General features: G+C 37.0%; 1 protein-coding gene across 16 annotated transcripts in view; it reads left to right on the top strand.

Moving 5' to 3' along the window:
* MYCBP2 (MYC binding protein 2) overlaps positions 1-19,382 on the top strand; it is a 178,923-nt gene that overhangs the window by 28,598 nt on the left and 130,943 nt on the right. For all 16 annotated transcript variants that reach the window (XM_064645933.1, XM_064645942.1, XM_064645939.1 and 13 more), the window contains exons 3-12: positions 1,282-1,497; positions 7,474-7,627; positions 9,496-9,692; positions 9,911-10,153; positions 10,426-10,497; positions 11,679-11,775; positions 16,225-16,298; positions 17,423-17,561; positions 18,326-18,402; positions 19,040-19,244. In XM_064645933.1, the coding sequence (XP_064502003.1) occupies positions 1,282-1,497; positions 7,474-7,627; positions 9,496-9,692; positions 9,911-10,153; positions 10,426-10,497; positions 11,679-11,775; positions 16,225-16,298; positions 17,423-17,561; positions 18,326-18,402; positions 19,040-19,244 (1,474 nt within the window). The remainder of the gene's footprint in view (positions 1-1,281; positions 1,498-7,473; positions 7,628-9,495; positions 9,693-9,910; positions 10,154-10,425; positions 10,498-11,678; positions 11,776-16,224; positions 16,299-17,422; positions 17,562-18,325; positions 18,403-19,039; positions 19,245-19,382) is intronic.

The following is a 19,382-nucleotide window of genomic DNA, read 5'->3' as shown; positions in this document are numbered from 1 at the left end:
GCACAATATCTATCCCCTGTAATTAAAAATAAACAACAAACCCTGCCCCCCTCCCGCCTTCCAAGACTACAGGAAAGAAACCAAAATAACCTTGTGAAGTTAGTCATGACCCTGACTGTCTAACACTTCTCCAAATTTTGCCTTGTGCATTCAAACAAATTTGTCCTGCCCTCTTAACCTAGGCCTCATGTCCTTATATATTCTTTGTGCCCTCTGTCTACACCTATACATTACAGAGAATTGCTTCCTCTCATATGCCTGAAATCTGGTTTTTCATAGCCTCTTCTCTAACCGACCTAGTTGTTTGTAGTACACAACCAAATGGAAAGAATAACCCTGCCAGGGCACTAATTTTTTTATTGTTGCAGGGTTTTGTTTTTTCAAGTCAGTCATACCTCCTGTCCCATCTTACTGTTGCAGAATGGGAGAGCACAGAGCAGAATTTAAGAAAACCCACCTTTTTTGAAAGTTTTTTCTTATTATTTTTCCAAGTCTAATGACAGCCTCATGAGGGGCTCTTTTGTGTCTTGGCAGGGGCTGACAGTAATACACCAGTAGTAGATACAAAGGAAAGGGTGGGGCAGGGTAGTGGTAGTTTCTCAGAACAGTTTCCAACCTCTTATTTTGTGGCTCAGAGCTTCTGAAAACAGGATCGTGTTCTCTTAAGTCATAGGCCTTGATAGATTTTAGTATTTAGTAGTTTGTCTGTTAGGTATTCACTGTCCTCAAAAATATTATCCGCAGCATCCTGACAGCAGTTTTTGAACTTGCCATCACTTTTCATTTAATGACAAAACAGGCAGTGGTGGTTTTAATTTCTGATGTATACTCAGCAAACAGGTTAAATATTTAGTATTTACCAATGGGTTAAAATTAACAACTGGAATAACAATGCATATTAAAAATCAATAATAATAATAATAATTAAAAAAACCAACAACTGACCCCGGTTGAGAAGATAAATCCCGAATTCTGCTATTCTTCTGACTGTGGCACAGATTTGGACCATTTTGTGGCCTGAGCTGCTTTCATTTTCAGTTCCAATATCCTTGTCAAGTTATGAGAGGTAGAGACCTAAAGCTAGATTGAATATATTGAAATTTCTTCCTCTTCCTCCTTTCTTCCCTGCCTGAAATATAAATTAGTACTTCAACAGGAAAGTTTTCTCCAGTTCAAAAATAATTTTGTCTGTCAAAGTTATTGAGACTGTTGAAATCATTTATATTTAGCAAAGCTTGAAACTTCTAATAAACTTAAATTAATTTTAATCTTGTTTTTCAGACTGAAAACCTAGAGAGTACAATAACCATACCAGATATCAGATTACATAGCAATCCTTCAGCATTTAATGTTTACTGCAATGTCCGCCATTGTGTGTTGGAATGGCAGAAGAAGGAAGCATCTGTATCTTTGGCTTCAAAGAACAGTGTACAAAGTGGGGATTCGGACAGTGATGAAGAAGAGGAATCCAAAGAGCCACCTATTAAACTTCCAAAGGCAAGTAACCAATACTGTTTAAAGCGTGCCATGTATGTCATCTAAGGTTGGTATGTGGTTTGTGGGGAATAAAGAACCATGTTATAAGCCAATTGCTCAGAAAATCGCTCTAGTTTTATTTGCAGTCCATCTAGTCCAGAATGATCTGATTTGATGAATTAGGATGATCTGTGTACCTGCCCAAATCACAGTCAGTTAAATGTCAGATAAACATTCTACTTGCACTCCTTTTTAAGTGTTGGTAATTGAAGACCTACAGCCTCAAAAGACTACACAAAAATGGTGCAAATAAGGCAGCTCTTACATCTGTCAGAGGCTACTAGCTCATAATGGTAAAGGGTGCTTCCTCTTGCTTTATTCTCCAAAAAGAGTAAGTCTTTCTGCTATTGGAAATCACTCAGTGGAGTGTTTTCTAAGATGGTTTGCCAGGTATGCATGTAACTGCAGTAACTGTCAATTATTCTTGTTAACAGAGTTGTTTAATCTTTCCCTTTTTTGGCTTTAGTGTCCTTAATGGCGCTGATAACTCCAGATAGTATTGCACATTAAGATTTTGATGCTATAGTTTAACAGTTAGGGTGAGTTTTTTACTCTTTACCACTTCTGAGCTTATAGTAGGATTAATGGTGGAAAGTCAGCAATAATCTGTATTGGACTTATTGATTTCTTTCTTAATTATTTTCAATTTGCTGATTCACGTGTTTTGTACTGTTTGACTTCTGTGCATTTAGTTTTGTTCATTGCTAGCTTGCCAGTGCTATGAATCCTGCTTAGTTTGTTATTCTTCTGAGTCCAAAAAGCATATTCAGATTAACTTTCCTTGTTTGTATTTGCTCTAAAACAAATACAAATGCTGAATTAAAAAAGGTTGTTGGAGCCATGACTATGTAGAGTGTTCAAGTCACTTAGAAAATTAGGGTTTTATAGATGATTGTGTTTAGGTAGTGTTATCTGAAGAGCAGAGTTTGCACTCTGGAAAATAGTGGTGGTGAATTGCAGAGGAACATAACCAAGTCAGGTAACTGAAATTTCATGATTGATAATTGCAAAATAATATGTGATAAGTAGAAATAAAGTTCACTGTTTATGAACTGCATCTGACTCCTTGTGGATTATATTAAATGAATCAGCAAGTGCTTCTAGATGCTTAACTTACTTAAAGTAAAAGGCAGTGTAGTTATTAGCATTTTTAAAGAATAAAATGCAATTTTAAGGAGATTTTGAAATAAGAGAGATTCTAAGGATGAGATTTATCAGTGGTATGGACAGAACACTTACATGTGGAAACTAAAACATTGGTATTATTAAAGGTGTTGGATAGTTTATCAAAAAGAGACTTGGATAAGTAGCACAGTTTTAGAAAGGTGGTGACTTAGAAAAAAATGGTAGGGAAACTGTATCATAGAATCATAGAATCAACTGGGTTGGAAGGGACCTCTGAGATCATCAAGTCCAACCCTTGATCCACTATCGCTGTAGTTACTAGACCATGGCACTGAGTGCCACATCCAGTCTCTTCTTAAAAACCTCCAGGGACGGAGAATCCACCACTTCCCAGGGCAGCCCATTCCAATGCCTGATTACCTTCTCTGTAAAGAATTTCTTCCTGATATCCAACCTAAACCTCCCCTGGCACAGCTTAAGACCTTGCCCTCTTGTCTTGCTGACAGTTGCCTGGAAGAAGAGACCAACCCCAACCTGGCTACAACCTCCTTTCAGGTAGTTGTAGAGCGATGAGGTCTCCCCTGAGCCTCCTCTTCTCCAGGCTGAACAATCCCAGCTCCCTCAGCCTCTCCTCATAGGCCTTGTGCTCCAGTCCCTTCACCAGCCTTGTTGCTCTTCTCTGGACCTGCTCCAGCACCTCAATATCCTTCCTGAACTGAGGGGCCCAGAACTGGACACAGTACTTGAGGTGTGGCCTCACCCAGCACTGAGTACAGGGGAAGAATCACTTCCCTGGTCCTGCTGGTTCTGATACAGTCCAGGATGCCATTGGCCTTCTTGGCCACCTGGGCACACTGCTGGCTCAAGTTCAGCTGCCTGTCAATCCAAACTCCCAGGTCTCTTTCTGCCTGGCTGCTCTCCAGCCACTCTGTCTCCAGCCTGTAGTGCTGCAGGGGGTTGTTGTGACCAAAGTGCAGGACCCGGCACTTGGCCTTGTTGAACCTCATCCCGTTGGAATCAGCCCAACTCTCCAGTCTGTCCCAGTCCCTCTGCAGAGCCCTCCTGCCTTCCAGCTAATCGATACTCTCCCTGCAACTTAGTGTCATCTGCAAATTTGCTGATGGTGGACTCAATCCCCTCATCTAGATCATCAGTAAAGATATTAAATAGAACTGGGCCCAGCACTGATCCCTGGGGGACACCACAAGTGACCGGCCGCCAACTGGATGCAGCCCCGTTCACCACCACTCTCTGGGCCCGGCCCTCCAGCCAGTTCCTGACCCAGCAGAGAGTGCCCCTGTCCAAGCTGTGGGCTGCCAGCTTTTTTGGGAGAATGCTGTGGGAGACGGTGTCAAAGGCTTTGCTGAAGTCCAGGTAGACACATCCACAGCCTTCCCCTCATCCACCAGGCGGGTCACCTGGTCATAAAAGGAGATCAGATTGGTCAGACAGGACCTGCCCCTCCTAAACCCATGCTGGCTGGGTCTGATCCCTTGTCCATCCTGTAGGTGTTGTGTGATTGGACTTAGGATGATCTGCTCCATAACTTTGCTGGGCACTGAGGTCAGGCTGACAGGCCTGTAGTTTCCCAAGTCTTCCTTCCAGCCCTTTTTGTGAATGGGTGTGACATTCACCAACTTCCAGTCATCTAGGACCTCCCCAGTGAGCCAGGACTGTTGGTAGATGATGGAGAGCAGCTTGGTGAACTCTTCTGCCCGCTCCCTCACCACCCTTGGGTGGATCCCATCTGGTCCCATAGACTTGTGGGGATCGAAGTGGCCCAGCAGGTGGCTAACTGTTTCCCCCTGGATTACAGGGGGGCTATTCAGCTTCTTATCTATGTCTACAAGCTCCAGAAGCCAGCTGTCCTCAGGACAACCTGTCTTAGGTAGGTAGGAAACCTCTCAAAACAGAAAATTGGTGAGATATTTTGTGGTATTTAGGTACAGCAAATATAAAATTGATGAAAATGAATATGCTTTCAAACTATTCGTTTTTAGCAAAGAATCTACAAAATTTCAAAGAATTCTAGAATTTTTGATTCAGTAATGGCTTATATGCTTGGTACATCCTCAGTATTTTTCATAACTGTATGGCTAATATTAGGTTGTTTAGGCTACTTGGAGGTAACAGTCTGACTTGTATCCATGCTTTTGAAAAAGACATCTACTTGGAGCTGCCTCATGTAGTAAAACTTACAGAGACCAGGTAAATGCCTTGGTATCTTGGATATACGTGTCTGTCTCATACTTTGAGTATATTATGGTCTGATTTTTGTGTATAATGAACAATATTGGATAGGGCTTAGTTCATTAAATGTAAAGAATAAAGTTATTGAAGTTTCTAAGGTTTACAATATTTACAAGATCAATTTCTGATAGTAATTGTTAGCTTATTTAAAAGAATACTGTATTTTGAGTTTGACAGTGAGGTGAAAGTCAAATTAAAAAATGTAACCAGAATTTTTAATTTTCCAGATTCTCTAGAATTAAACTGGTGAAGTTAGTCCATTGTGTGTTGGGATTTTTGTTTATAAAAATGCTTCATATAATTGAGAATAAGTTGAAAACATTCTACTTTTTATGCAGCTTAGCTTGATTTCAAGTGTTCTATTGAAGTGTTTTATTTTACATCCTAAACCTGAGGAAATGAGGTTTGTTAGAACTTTTATTTAGAGAGTATTTCAGAATTAAAAGTTCTCCTTTCTCTAGAGACTGACTTTAAGTCTTTTAAAATGCATTAAGAAAATGTGTTACCTTTGTAAATGTTTTCGGGTTTTTTTAATGTGTATGATATAAATTAATGCAGAGTATTAAATATTTTTAAATAAATAAATGTGAGCATTGGACACAATGCTTATTATGCTATGAGAGGGAAGATAGAGAAAATAATGGAGTAGAAAAGACTTCTTGAAGAAATAGGAGGGTTTTTAGGAATTAGATATGGTCTGCATCCAGGCTAGAAATTTGTATACCCTTTGTTAAGTGGGCTTAGACTTTTGATCTGAAATCTCAAAGATGTTGCAAAGGGAACAGGAAGGTGGCTGCATGGAGAGCATCAGTAAAAGCAGTCAGACTGTGACATAGAGACTGAGGCAGCAGGGCTTGTTTTGGCTCAGAGACCCTTCAGAGAGCAGTGAGAACAAGCTTAAGATGTCTTGAAAAGAACTTTTTGCTCATTCTGTCCTTCAGTGCACAGTTTGGAGGAGAGAGGTAGAGGGATACAAACATCATACATACATATATTTGTATATATATATATGAATATATATATAAAATATAGCTACATGAGATTTTAAGGTTAACAGGTGTGTTTTATGAAGCCTACTCAGTCTCTTGATCTTAGATATTTAAAATCCAACCCCTAAAACTGGGCAGACTTGACAACATCCCAGCAGAACTATCATCGTTGATTCCTGCTGTAATGGAAGTTCACCAGATTATTTTCTCCACTGCATTATGTTCTCTGCGTCTTCCAACTGCCTCTGTCAGCTCCTAGATGAGGTCTTCTGTCTGATGATTGGGAAGAATAAAATAAACTTCTCAGTTTCTCTCAAAGATACTATAACTGAAAAGACAGTGAATTTCTAAAAATGTACTACAGGTTATTTTATTTTTTAGCCTGAATTTGGGATCCTGGAAAAAACATCTGTGCCATTATTTTGTTGACAGGTTTTTTTTCCCTGTAGGTTCCATGCATGTGTTTCCCCCCACTCCACTGAAGATGTGAAATGTAAGGTGTAATTTGCAGGAAAATTGGTGTTGCACTTTGAAGACTTGATTTGATTATGTTTTTATTCTTCCTCCAAAAGTAAAACAAGTGGTAAAATAATTTCTGAAAGACCAGAATCAAAATAAATTGAATGGTAGCAAAATTACAAGGCATCCAGTAGAACTTGTAGCTGACTGTCAGAATAGATGTGTTTTAAGTATTGGTGGCAGTTCCATTAACAGTGTTATTTATTTTCACATTTCAGTCTTTTCCTTAGATTTTACTCAAGAGTGAATCTATATTAAATACTCTAAACACTGAGGCTCTGCTCCTGACCAAAACAGATAGTGAAGTTTTGAAGATATGGTTGCTTATACAAATGAGCTAACTCTGCTCTCTTTTCACTCATCCTCATTGTTATTACACACAGAATTTGAGAAGGAAATGAAAGGAAGCAGTCAGTGGAGGGAAGCATGATTGTAATCTCAGAATATTCAGGAATTCTAAAAGGGAAAGTTAGGAGTGGCTATAACAGCACTTTTACACATGTTCTATTAGTTTGCTTAATGCATGTCTGTAATGAGTACATATGGAGTTTTAGTGACAAGCAATTAATCTTTGTTTTTGTCACAATATAAAAACTAATCTCCGAGAATTTGGAGGGGAAAGTACTAGAGCTGCCAGTATCAGCTGTCAAATGTATTGTTATTCAAGTTGTGAGGCCAGGTTGCAAGCCAGTTCTAGCTTGCTGGTTCACATTAATGAGCAAGGAAAAAGAGGTCTGTCAAATAAAGTGTAAACTGGATAGAAATTAGAAGGGCTCAGAGACACAGTTTGTCTTATATTGTGAAAAAAATTTTAAGTTTCCTCATTTTTTCAGGAAACTATTACTCTGCTTAGATAATAATGGCTGACTTTGTGTAATATTTGCTGGTACAGTTGATTTTGATTCTCATTTGAATTACCACTGTATTCTGTATTGCTTTTTTTTTTTTTATTTGAGTAACTGTCTTGTTCAGTGAACATTGGAATATACCTTTATTGATGAAGATGTAAAAATATTATATTAACAACTGTTCTGAAAAATCTGTACTTCTTTAGATCATCGAAGTTGGACTATGTGAAGTCTTTGAACTTATAAAGGAGACAAGATTTTCTCATCCATCCTTGTGTCTCAGGAGCCTACAAGCTCTACTTAATGTGCTCCAAGGTCAGCAACCAGAAGGCCTGCAATCAGAGCCTCCTGAAGTCCTAGGTAATATCTATCTATTACTGTATTTTTATTAACATACATCAGTTACTGTCTTGGACAGAAGTAAATGGTTTCTAGCAAGTATTTGTGAGATAGTAACATGCTCGTTCTTGATTGACTGACTTGATTCTGGAATGTAAACTCCCTATGGTGCATGTACCGAGTAGTTGCACAGCATTAATCTTTTCTAGATTAGTGTGTAAAGGTGTATATGCAGAGTTGCACTGAATCATGTGATTCAGTTATCTTACTGAAGCATGAAATACTTGGTCTTATTAGACAGAATATAGTTCTAAAGTGGGCTTCCCTTGCAATCTGCTGTTGTAATCACAGAATCACAGAATATGCTGAGCTGAAAGGGACCTACAAAATCATTGAGTCCCACTCCTGACCCTGTACAGACTATCCCCAGAAGTCACACAATGTGCCTGAGAATATTGTCCTAACACTTCTCAAACTCTGTCAGCTTGGTGCTGTGACCACTTCTTTGGGGAGCCTGTTCCAGCATCCAGCCACCCTTTGGGTGAACCTCTTCCTGATATCCAACCTGAACCTCCCCTGACACAATTTCAGGCCATTCCTTTGAGTCTTGTCACTGATCACCACTGAGAAGAGATCAGTGCCTGTCCCTCCTCTTCCCCTCACAAAGAAGTTCTAACTGCAATGAAGTCTCCCCTTAGTCTCCTCTTCTCCAGGCTGAACAGGCCAAGTGACCTCAGCCGCTCCTCATACGGCTTCCCCTCAAGACGCTTCACCATCTTGGTTGCCCTCCTTTGGACAATCTCTAATGACTTAATATCTTTCTTATGTTCAGGTGACCAAAACTGCACACAATATTCAGGGTGAGGCTGCACCAGTGTAGAGAGCTAATCTGTAGCTTAGATATTTAACGTTGTAATTTATGTGCTAAGCAGAGTGTAAGAATTTTTCTTCATATTTCCTCTGGCCATCCAAAAACTTCACTGAAAATTAATTTTGTTTTTATTGATATTGAAAATACAAGTTGAACTCCTGATGCCTTTGCATGCATGATTGATTATGTCCTTTAAGTTAAAATCCAATAATCTTTTGTTGATTCGTAGTTTTTACTGGTTTATAGAACCATAGGGAAGGCTAGGCTGTAGCATGTGTTGTTTAAAAATAATTTTAAAAACATCTGCAGACTTTATGTATTTTTTCCATATTTTATGACTTAACAGTATTCCATTTCCAAAGACTGATCATAATTTGCTACAGAAAACTTTTATTTTTGTACTGATGCACAGAGTATTAAAAAACTTCGAAGAACACTTTTTGATATCTGCCTTCATGATTATATTTGTATCTGCTGTCAACAAAATTGAGGTGGATTTCTGTTCACACTTTGATTGCTACAGATGTTCAGTCACTAAACATGTATGCTTGAAAAGAGGCATACAATCAAAATAATTTTCAAGCTTTGATTTGAAATGCTCGTTTCCGTGAAGGGGATTGTGCTTCAACATGGGTAATGGTCAGAAAGAGTAGAGAAATTTGGTCAAGACCTACACATCATCTCACTGATGAGGTAGACTGAATAGGCAGGTCAGATAACTCCTTCTGGCTCTTTTCTTGTTAATGTGTTCTACTGTAACAGAGAACTTGTAGTTTTTCTTCTTTGGCCATGGTGATTATCAAGACTTGACATTTTCCGACTGAAAAAGAATGAAAAGTTAAAGATATTTTAGGTCTATTTGATTGTGATGCTTTATTTTCTGTCTGAAATTAGGGCTAAACATAATGACTGAAGAAAGATGTGTCATGTATTTTCTAAGTTTAATTGCCCATTGACTGTCAAATTGTTTTGTATGATTTCATGACTTGTCTGTTTAATGGCTGTGTTTTGTCTGCAGAATCCCTGTTCCAGCTGCTTCTGGAAATAACTGTCCGTAGCACGGGAATGAATGACAGTACAGGACAGTCCTTGACAGCACTTTCCTGCGCTTGCCTCTTCAGTTTGGTAGCTGCATGGGGAGAGACAGGAAGAACGTTGCAAGCAATCTCTGCAATCCTCACCAATAATGGCAGCCATGCTTGTCAGACTATTCAGGTATTGCACTAAAACTTCTCTCTTTCTGGGAATTTATATAAATGAGTACTTCTCATGAGTTCTGAGAAGATCTGTTGTTTAATTGTTAGCTTTTTCCCCCTCACTGTTTTTGAGATGAGTAGGTATTTCTTTGTCTCTCTTGAGTTGGAGATAGAACAGAAAATACAACATTCCAAAAATAGTAATGTTTTTCACTCACTATTTCTTTTACTCTTTAGGTGCCAACCATTTTAAACTCTCTTCAGAGGAGTGTACAGGCAGTTTTGGTGGGCAAAATCCAAATCCAGGACTGGTTCAGTAATGGGATAAAGAAGGCAGCCTTGATGCACAAGTGGCCGTTGAAAGAAATATCTGTAGATGATGACGACCAGTGCCTACTTCAGAGTGATGGTTTTTTCCTCTATCTCTTATGTAAAGATGGACTTTACAAAATTGGCTCTGGATATAGCGGGACAGTGAGGGTAATGTGATTACTTCTCATCTGATGAGTGACAATTAATATTTTAATTTAACTTTTATGATGTCCTGTTTCCATGGAGAATCTTCAGTAGCTTACTAATGATCAGTTCTTTTACAGTTTGTGTGAAGTTTTCTGATGATTTCTTTGAGAATTTGACAGCATTTTGTTAGAATTTTCACAATATGTTGAAGACTGTTATTTAGATGGTAAATGATTATGTGTTAAGTTTTCAGTCTGATATTTGTTAAATGACTGGAGTTTTTTGCTTTTCAGGGCCATATATACAATTCTACATCCCGCATCAAAAACAGAAAAGAAAAAAAGTCTTGGTTAGGTTATGCTCAGGTAGGTGAATACTTAAAATATAAAACGTGTGGCCCTCCCCATCCCTCATGAGTAATTTAGGTAGACTTTGGCTTAGAGTAAGGTTACGTGGATATTTTTGTCATTCCTTTGGCTTTAGTTATAAAAACCATGACTTTTTTGAATGACTTTTAAACTGTGGAAGATGAACATCTGATTATAGTGGCATACAGAAAGGAGTAATGAAGTGTCCTTGTTTTGTGTTGTCATTGTAAAGACTCTCAAAATATGATGGTTTAACTCCTCAGTTTATGAATTGTACAGTCACTTGATGTCTGCTTTTTGAGTGGGTGTCAGTAGATGTAAAAATGTGCTATTGCAAGAAACTAGTGTAAAAAATATTTGAAATACCTGTTAGGGAAATGAATTGACTTTAAAACATTTGTAGTAAAATAAGGAAATGCTGTTCTGGTTGGGGGAGGATTGAGCTTGTGTAAACAATGACTGGAGATAATTGTTGATGTTGCCGCTGCAGAGTTAACTATATTTGGATGGTTTATGTTTTTTAGAGTTAGTCAGTTTCCAGAATATCAGCCACCTTTTCTTATACCTTTGTTATTCGTTATAAAAAGTCCTCAAAACATTAAAAAAAATTACATTTCAGAGACCATTGAATTTCCTTAAACTTTTAACTAGTGAGAAATTTTTATTGTATATATTTACTATTAGCTGAGTGATCTCATTGTCCCAGTGTGATTTTAAGTATACTCCTTGCCACACTTCTGAAGTGAAATCATTAATTACAAATACATATTCTATCATTGCACTTATCATACGTATATATATGTATGTACACATACATGAAATCTGGTTTTATTTAGTGTTAAAACAGATCACCAAAAAATATACTGGCACAATACAAATGTGTGCGGATACATTCATTCTGGAGACTGTTTTATCAGTTTGGAAAGGAATAGAATTCATGTGGTTTGTACATAGCTATAAATGTATGTGATGTTTTTTGAGTGCTTGTACAGATGTATGAACCCACACAGTGACTGTACCCAAAAGATTATCAAAATGAAGCAAATATGATGTAAGAGACTTCCAAAATTTTAAAACAATACCTAAAATAATGGTTGCAATTTTTTCCCTTTTAACAATACCTGTTGATGTATTTAAGAATATTTTCATACCAATATATATATTTTTACTCTTACCAGGGTTATTTATTATATAGAGATGCGAATAATCACAGTATGACAGCCATAAGAATAAACCCTGAAACTTTGGAACAAGACGGTACAGTTGCTTTGCCAGGTAAGACCTTGCAGATATGAGAAGTTTGTTATAGTTTACTGTTTACATGCTATGTTTTTTCAGGCAAGCAGAAAAAAAAGTGAGAGATTTAGAGATGACAGAGATTTTGAGATCAGATTTCTTTATTTTATTACTTTAGTGCGTTGGACCAGCTGCAGTATTTCATTTAGAGGCCTTGCATCTTATTCCAACTATTGGAAAAATATTGCAGCATTTTAGAATGTATGTTCATCTTAATTTAAAGATGAGCTTAAATTCCTTCTTAAAAATTTTTATTTCTTCCTCATTTGAACTTTGAGCGTTTGGCTCACATATGTCTTTGTTTCCAGGATCTCTTACAGGTAGGTAGTTATAAACTGTGAACAAAACCATGTGGTTTTTAATATAAGTAAAAATGTATCCAAAAAGCCAAGGCAGTTAATGAAAGCTGATGGACCATACTTCTGATGTTTGTATTGGTGGTGGGTTTTGCTTTATTTGTTTAGGGATTTCTTTTAGGTTTATTTTTGTTTGGATAGGGTTTTTTGTTTTGTTTTGTTATTATTGTATTGTTTTGGTTTATTTTGTTGGCTTTTTTCAGAAGAGCCTCATAACTTCAGTCTCTGTTTAGAAAATGAGAATGTTCCTGGAACATGCTTTAATGGCCTCCTAGTGAAACACATCTGTTCTTAGCCACTCGCATGAACAGTAGAAGGACACAAGAAAATCTGATCAAACAATGACAGGCTTATTCTATAATCAGAAGACAGATTTTGTGTTTCATCCTGACATAAATAAGAAACCGCTGACTGAAACCTCAGAAAAATTCTCTAGGATTTTTGTCTTTGAAATGCAAACAGTAATTTTTGAAACAAATTATGAATGTAGAATCTACTCCAGGCAACTTTCTGCACATCCTTGAAGCATGAATGTATGTTTAAGTTGTTCTTGCTCTTTGTGGGGCTGTATTAGAAATTTAGGTGAGAGCACATTCAAGGATCTGACAAAATGACTTTTAGGGTGGTTTTTCACCTTTCTTCACCTCAGGACAACTTCTTCAACCAGTAGGGTCCTTTGAGGTCCTTAATAATGTTACCATTTGTAAACAAATCAGTGTTCTTCATACAAGTCTTGAGAGAGACTTGAACACATTTAAAGTCTACCCCTCTAAGCTGTTAGCTTGCTTTTGCAAATCTCAGTGACAAGCATCATTCTGCAAGACTGCCTTGTATTTATACTAAAAAAAGGCACAAAGTAAATGACAGTATGCCTTCTAAACAAAAAGATATTAATTTTCCATTACAAAAGCAAATACCTCAAACTCTTTTGCACAGTTGTGTTTTGTATGGTTTGTGATGGCATCAAAGTGGGTGCTAGATGTTATTTGTAACCCCAGCCATTTTTATTTCGGTCCTTGAATTTTGCTGTTTTGCCTTCTGCATTTCTACACATTTATCTCAGTGTTACGTTGTGAGCAGATATGACCTTGTTCTTTTGGCTACAACAAATGCCAAGGGGTACATTTCTGGTTATTTTAGTTTCCCGTTAGAAGGAAAGAAATGAAGGTGAGGGGGGAGGGGGTGTGACCTGAGGAAAACTGAGTAGGTACTTAACTCTGAAGTAGTAGCTGCCCCACTGAAATCTTATGGTGACTTGCAAGTTGTAGTTCTCAAGAGCCATGCTGAATAGAACTAGAGGGCAGTAACCTTGCTAACAGCTGAACAGAGGAAATATTTGCTCCTAGTTGGTATGGTATTCAGCTATGGCTCTGCCTGGAATTGGTCTCTTTCAAATGCCTTGGCTGATGATAGTGCATTTAAATAAGGTATTAGAATTTATTCATACAGGGGATGCATAGGAGATTAGGAGCTCATTAGGAGATGTGATTAGGTGTTGATCCTAACAGCTAGGAGTAGCTAGAAGTCTTGTGACCCTAGAAGTCAGAGGTCTATGGAACATTATCTTCTCCTTTCCCAGACAGTAGGATCGACCAGCTTCTTGAAGCCGTAAACTTCTATTTTTAAAGAGCAGTCTTTTCACTCTGATGGATGATATAGCAAATCTAGCATTGTATCTGGAACTACCAGAATGTGTGTCAACATCTGGTATCTAATGCCTTTGCCAAGCTTCTTATACTGTACCTGAACTGTGCATCTGTTTTCTCAGTCCATATATCATTAAAAACTGAATTCTGTGAGGCTTTCCTAGATGATTGGACCTGAATTTCTGAATTTACAGAGGTTTTCATCTTGAACATTTCTTTTAGCAGTAATGCTTACTGCATACCTTAGAGCAGTTGCTGTATTCAGGTGAAGAAGTTGAAGTCACATGCTATATGGTTTCGTTGTTATTTGAAACTACAAATTAACATTTTGGAGCTCAGGACTATTCACTTAGTCTGAAAGGTACTGCTATCTGAGGGTAGCCTAAATGAGTTCAAGGCCTGCCTCATTAGCAGGCAGAGAATGCGCTATATATGCACTATATAAATGTGGAAGGTGATGGTTGACAGTCATATTCTCTTGAAGCATTTAAGGAGGCTGTAATTAACAGATGTCTGTAGTTATGTACTATGAGTAAAACTTAAGTCCTTTCTCTTATAGCAGTCTCCAGACAGAAACCTTGGCTATCTTCATCCCTAGAGTAATTTCCAAAGTCAGGTTGAATAAGACTTAGTAATTATCATAAGAGTTCCATCTTAGCTGAGAACACTATATTGTCCTAGTTTTTGCGAATACTCCATTTGCCTTCCATTTTGTACTCTCTCCATTAATTTAGTATTTAATGTTGGGCCTGGATGTTACCTAATAAAGTGCTAATTTTTAGAAGTCTTCTAGAGAACATGTATTTAAAATAAAAAAGCATCCCTGTTCCAGATATCCTCTTTGAACACATCTAACAAACATATGACCAACCCCCAAAAATGTTTGCTGGGAGACTCGCCTCTTCTTGAAATGACTCAAGCAATAGGTTAAACAGTGTAATATGGACCAACTGGTGGTCAGACTATTCTATTTCCTTGACTGTTCTGCTTGTGTGAGCATGTAATTTTCAGTCACTCAAGGAATCTAAATACTTATGAACTTCCTGTAACTTTTTGAGAAATGTCATTTAGATTATTTTTGGGACTTCATGTCAAGTTATTGAAATTTCTTTTGTTTTATCACTGATATAATTTTGCAGCATAGAGAATTAGTAATGTGAATTGGCTTTGGTTGTTCAATCTGAGATTGTTTTTGAGAGAGCAGTATTTCAAACTTCAGTGTATTTGCTGTTCTCCATCCTGCTTGCTGCATACCCTCTGTGATTCATACCTGGGTCTGCTCTAAGGGGAAGGTTGTCTACTTTAGGTACTTTGCTTAAAGATGTGAGAGTCACAGAAGGCTATCTAATGCATATTCGATTCCTGGTAATACACTGTACTGGACAGGGCAGTTTAGCAGGAAAAAGTAAACAAGTTTATGGATTTCTAAATACTGTGGGGGGTTTTCAGCTGTATTATTTTTAATGCTTATAGGTAGCAAAAAAATAGCAAACTTGCTAGTTATGCTAGAAAGATGTGCTTCATTTAACATAAAATTTAGTAGTTAAAATAACTGAGACTGGATGTTTGTTGAGGTTATGAAGCAAATACTTGGAGTGTGAAGTAGCTGTCCTGTAGTATTTTTGGAAGAGGTCTCTTTCCTGTGTGTAATCAATGAGAGAAGCACCTTAGAAACCATGTAATATCAATCTCTTTGTTCATAGCTCCATCCACAGATCAGGAAGGGAAGAAGAAATGGTGTAGGGACATGTGTTTAAACTTACAGAGAAAGTGATTTTTTTCTCTTACTTTGGGTAGAATTCTTTTCCTACCTTTTTTTCTAGGAATTGGCTGACCTATTTTCAATAAATGTGTGATGTATTCAAGTATATGCTTTATAGTTTTCAATGCCCCCCCTAGATTTTCAGTCCATAGTTCGGTGAAATTATTAAGTGATGAAAAAATGAGATGAATTATGGAAAGTTTTATTCATTTATTTCTGTAGGTTTTATATGCTGGACCGAGGAAATGTTTCTTTAAAGATAATGGTCCTTATGTAAAAAAAGGTCTTTGGGAAAGGACTTAACAGTCTTGGAAAATTAGAATTTAGTTCTGTTATAACTCACAAGTGAATAGTAAATGCTTTTTTTTTTTTTTCTTTTTTGCAGTTAAATATGGGGGTGTAACCACTTACATTTCATACAATGGAAAGTTCTGTAATAACTCTTATGGTAACTAAGGAGTACTATGTGCTTTCGGTGAGACAGGAGATCCTAGTGTAAAATAATACATTACCAGAACAGTGTGATCTCGCTTTAGACAAACTAGAAATCTCATAATCTGATTGCAGTAAAACTGAATTAGACAAAAGCAGAGATGTGTGTGTGTGTGTGTGTGTGTGTATGCTAATATAAACTGATGCAGTGCACTTCATCTTTCTCTCACAGATTGTCATACTGAAGGGCAGAATATCCTTTTCACTGATGGAGAATATATTAATCAAATAGCAGCATCTAGAGATGTAAGTTTTGCATATGATGGCTTGACTATTTTTCTCTCAGCTGAATTGTTTTACAATATTTATAACTTCCTTTTTGCTTAATGTTTGGCTTTTTCTTCACTAACACAACTAAGGAAGAAATCCATGTAACTAGAAATAATGAGAAACCGCCATATTTGTGCATAAAAAAGCAGTATTTTGGTATTTATTCACACGATTTTGATTTGTGATGGATTTTTCAGATAAGTTTTAAGAAAAATGTCAGTGCTCTTTCAGGAAAAAAATGTTATCGATGGAATAATATCTTTTTAACATGTTAGAAGATCTCTGTGGGATAAGCTTCGTAGAGCTTAATTATAATTTTTTTCCTAATTTAATTTTATGTAATTGCTTTGGAACTTGTTGGGGAATTTCAGCTAGTTTTAACAGAAGACAGATGAAATATACTACATTGCAGTAGAGTTTTGTATGAAAATTACCTGTTGGCCAAAGCTGTGGAAGCCCTAAGAAGTGCTTCTACTAGGGTCAAAACTGTTGTGGTTGTTGTGTGTTTTTTCAGCAGACAGTTACTACATTCTTAGTTCTGAATTGGTTTTTGATACTGAGAAAGCTGTAAAACAGGGATGGGATATGATCAGGTTGTCAAAAGATGCCAGACGTATAACTAAGAGAAAAGCGGGATTAATGCGTTTCCCATGTAATGGAACAACTCCATCTGCATTTTTAAACAGAAAACTGTTTTAACTACTTTCTACAGGAGTCACTCAGCATGCAGAATTTTGGGTTCCAAATCAGGAGCGGTTAAGGGTTTGAAATATAGATGTAAATATTTATGAAAATGCGATTACTATAGTGAATTTCAGAGTTAATTATTTCTATAGCAATTTACTATTTTCATAGTGTTCATAGCATTTTCATAGAACTCAATATATGCTTAAGGTATGTCAGGTACTTATTTCACCTTGTCCTGTTTGCCATTTTCTTCTTTTCTCCTCTGTAATGTTGTTTTATAATAAATGTTATTTTATCAATGTGTCCTCTGACAGTTTACTCTGAAATAGTATTATACTGGTGCACTTATGATTTGAAAAGTAAATTAATGTGTTTATTATATACTATAAAGTAGATTTTTATATTTATTGCAGGATGGCTTTGTAGTGCGAATATTTGCCACAAGTACTGAGCCGGTACTGCAACAAGAACTGCAGCTGAAGCTTGCAAGAAAATGCTTACATGCCTGTGGCATCTCACTGTTTGATCTGGAGAAAGATTTGCACATTATCAGTAAGTCCTCTTCTTTGAAGGTTAATAACAAGCCTGGTAATTCAAACAATAGAGCTGAAAGGCTGCTCTTCCCTTTGTCTCTTATTACATACAGGAAGGTATTATAAACACATGGAGAGGTACAAGGGGTGTGAAACTGCTTAGGTGTTATTTGACTCATAGTCAAATCCATACATGCATTTTGAACCACCTTTCTCTCTGTAGCACTATCCACAGTTTTCCAGTATTTTCCTTTAGTTGTATAATAAATATGTAGTTGTTTGAAGCTTGGACTTTATAACAGTGCTTGTATAACATGCAGTTAAGCTGGGAAACTCCTTGCTGTGGGTCAAAGTCAACAAGTTAAAAAGACCACTGACTGGGTTAATGGAAAAGAAATGGATTGAAAAACACTTGCATCAGAATTTGAGATGAAGAACTGTTAGTATCTGTGAAAGTATTTTGGATATCACTTGGCCTTTGCTTTGGGGTGTTTTTGCTCTGTTAGGTGTCTACTTCTGGCTCTATCAGAACCAAAGTATATTTGGCTACATGGACCTTTCAACTGACCAACTGCAGTTGCTCTTATGTGTTCTTTTTTCCTCTTTGAGCAACTCTATGAAGTCTAGTTCAGTAAGCCTTCTTGTGGCAGCAAAATTTGGTTTCACTTGTAGCTTTCTTAGATCACTTGTTATGACAAACTCTCCCTAGCAGAGCTGGGTAGGTAATTGGTCTGAGAAACTGCCTGATTAAACTGTCCACTTAACACAATCTTACTTGCCCAGGTACAGGGTTTGATGAGGAATCAGCTGTCCTTGGTGCTGGAAGAGAGTTTGCACTGATGAAAACTGCTAGTGGAAAGGTACTGAAAATGTTCTGTAGTAAATAGCAAATTGCACCGGTAGATTTTTATGTGGTTTTTGATTATTATTTTCCATAATTTATTTTTGCCTTTTTAGTATGTTAGAATGAATGTCTGTGACTGTATTTAAATACTTTTTTAAGAGCCCACTTTAAAGGCTAAAAGGCAAATAGTTATTTGAAAACATAAACAGATGGTTGGAACCATTAAGAAATCCATGGCTTGAATTTACAGAAATTTCTACTGTCAGTCTTAGAGTGAAGGGCTTTGTTTTAGACTTGGGGGTGAAAATTACCCTTCGTCTAGAAATGATGTATTAGCACCTTTGTAAATTTTACCTTCTCTTAACTTCCCACAAACAGTATTCAACTCATCTAGCCAAACAATTATATATGAAAACTGACTCTGTGGCTCAGTAGAAAGCACATTTCAAAACAAGCAAATTCTAATCAGAATGTTTTCCCCATTAAGTAAAAATTGATGAGTTTAGGATAAAGCTATTGAAATGGTGTAAACAAAGTCAGGAAAAGTTCTGTATGGTTTGAAATGACAGGATTTAAATAAAATGCAACTTTAAAAATTATATGAGCTTGAAGTGCTGTGACATAACTAAAAATGATAAACTGTTTTCTCCTAGATTTATTATACTGGCAAATATCAGAGCCTTGGAATCAAACAAGGTGGCCCTTCAGCTGGCAAATGGGTTGAACTCCCAATCACAAAATCTCCAAAGATTATTCAGTTTTCTGTTGGACATGATGGCTCACATGCCTTACTTGTTGCTGAGGATGGAAGCATATTCTTCACAGGTTCTGCTAGTAAAGGAGAGGATGGTGAATCGAGTATGTATCATTGCTTACTTGACCAATGGTTGATAAAAGCCTCTTAACCACTTCTTAATTTGAAGAGTTTTAACATTTTCCAAGAATATGTAAACATGCCGTTTGGGATGAATTTTATGCCAGCCGCAGCTCCTGACA

The sequence above is a fragment of the Pseudopipra pipra genome, chromosome 2 (assembly GCF_036250125.1).
Source record: "Pseudopipra pipra isolate bDixPip1 chromosome 2, bDixPip1.hap1, whole genome shotgun sequence".
Classification (NCBI taxonomy): domain Eukaryota; kingdom Metazoa; phylum Chordata; class Aves; order Passeriformes; family Pipridae; genus Pseudopipra; species Pseudopipra pipra.
The sequence above is the reverse complement of the archived record's forward strand: the minus strand, read 5'-3'. Positions and strand labels throughout refer to the sequence as shown.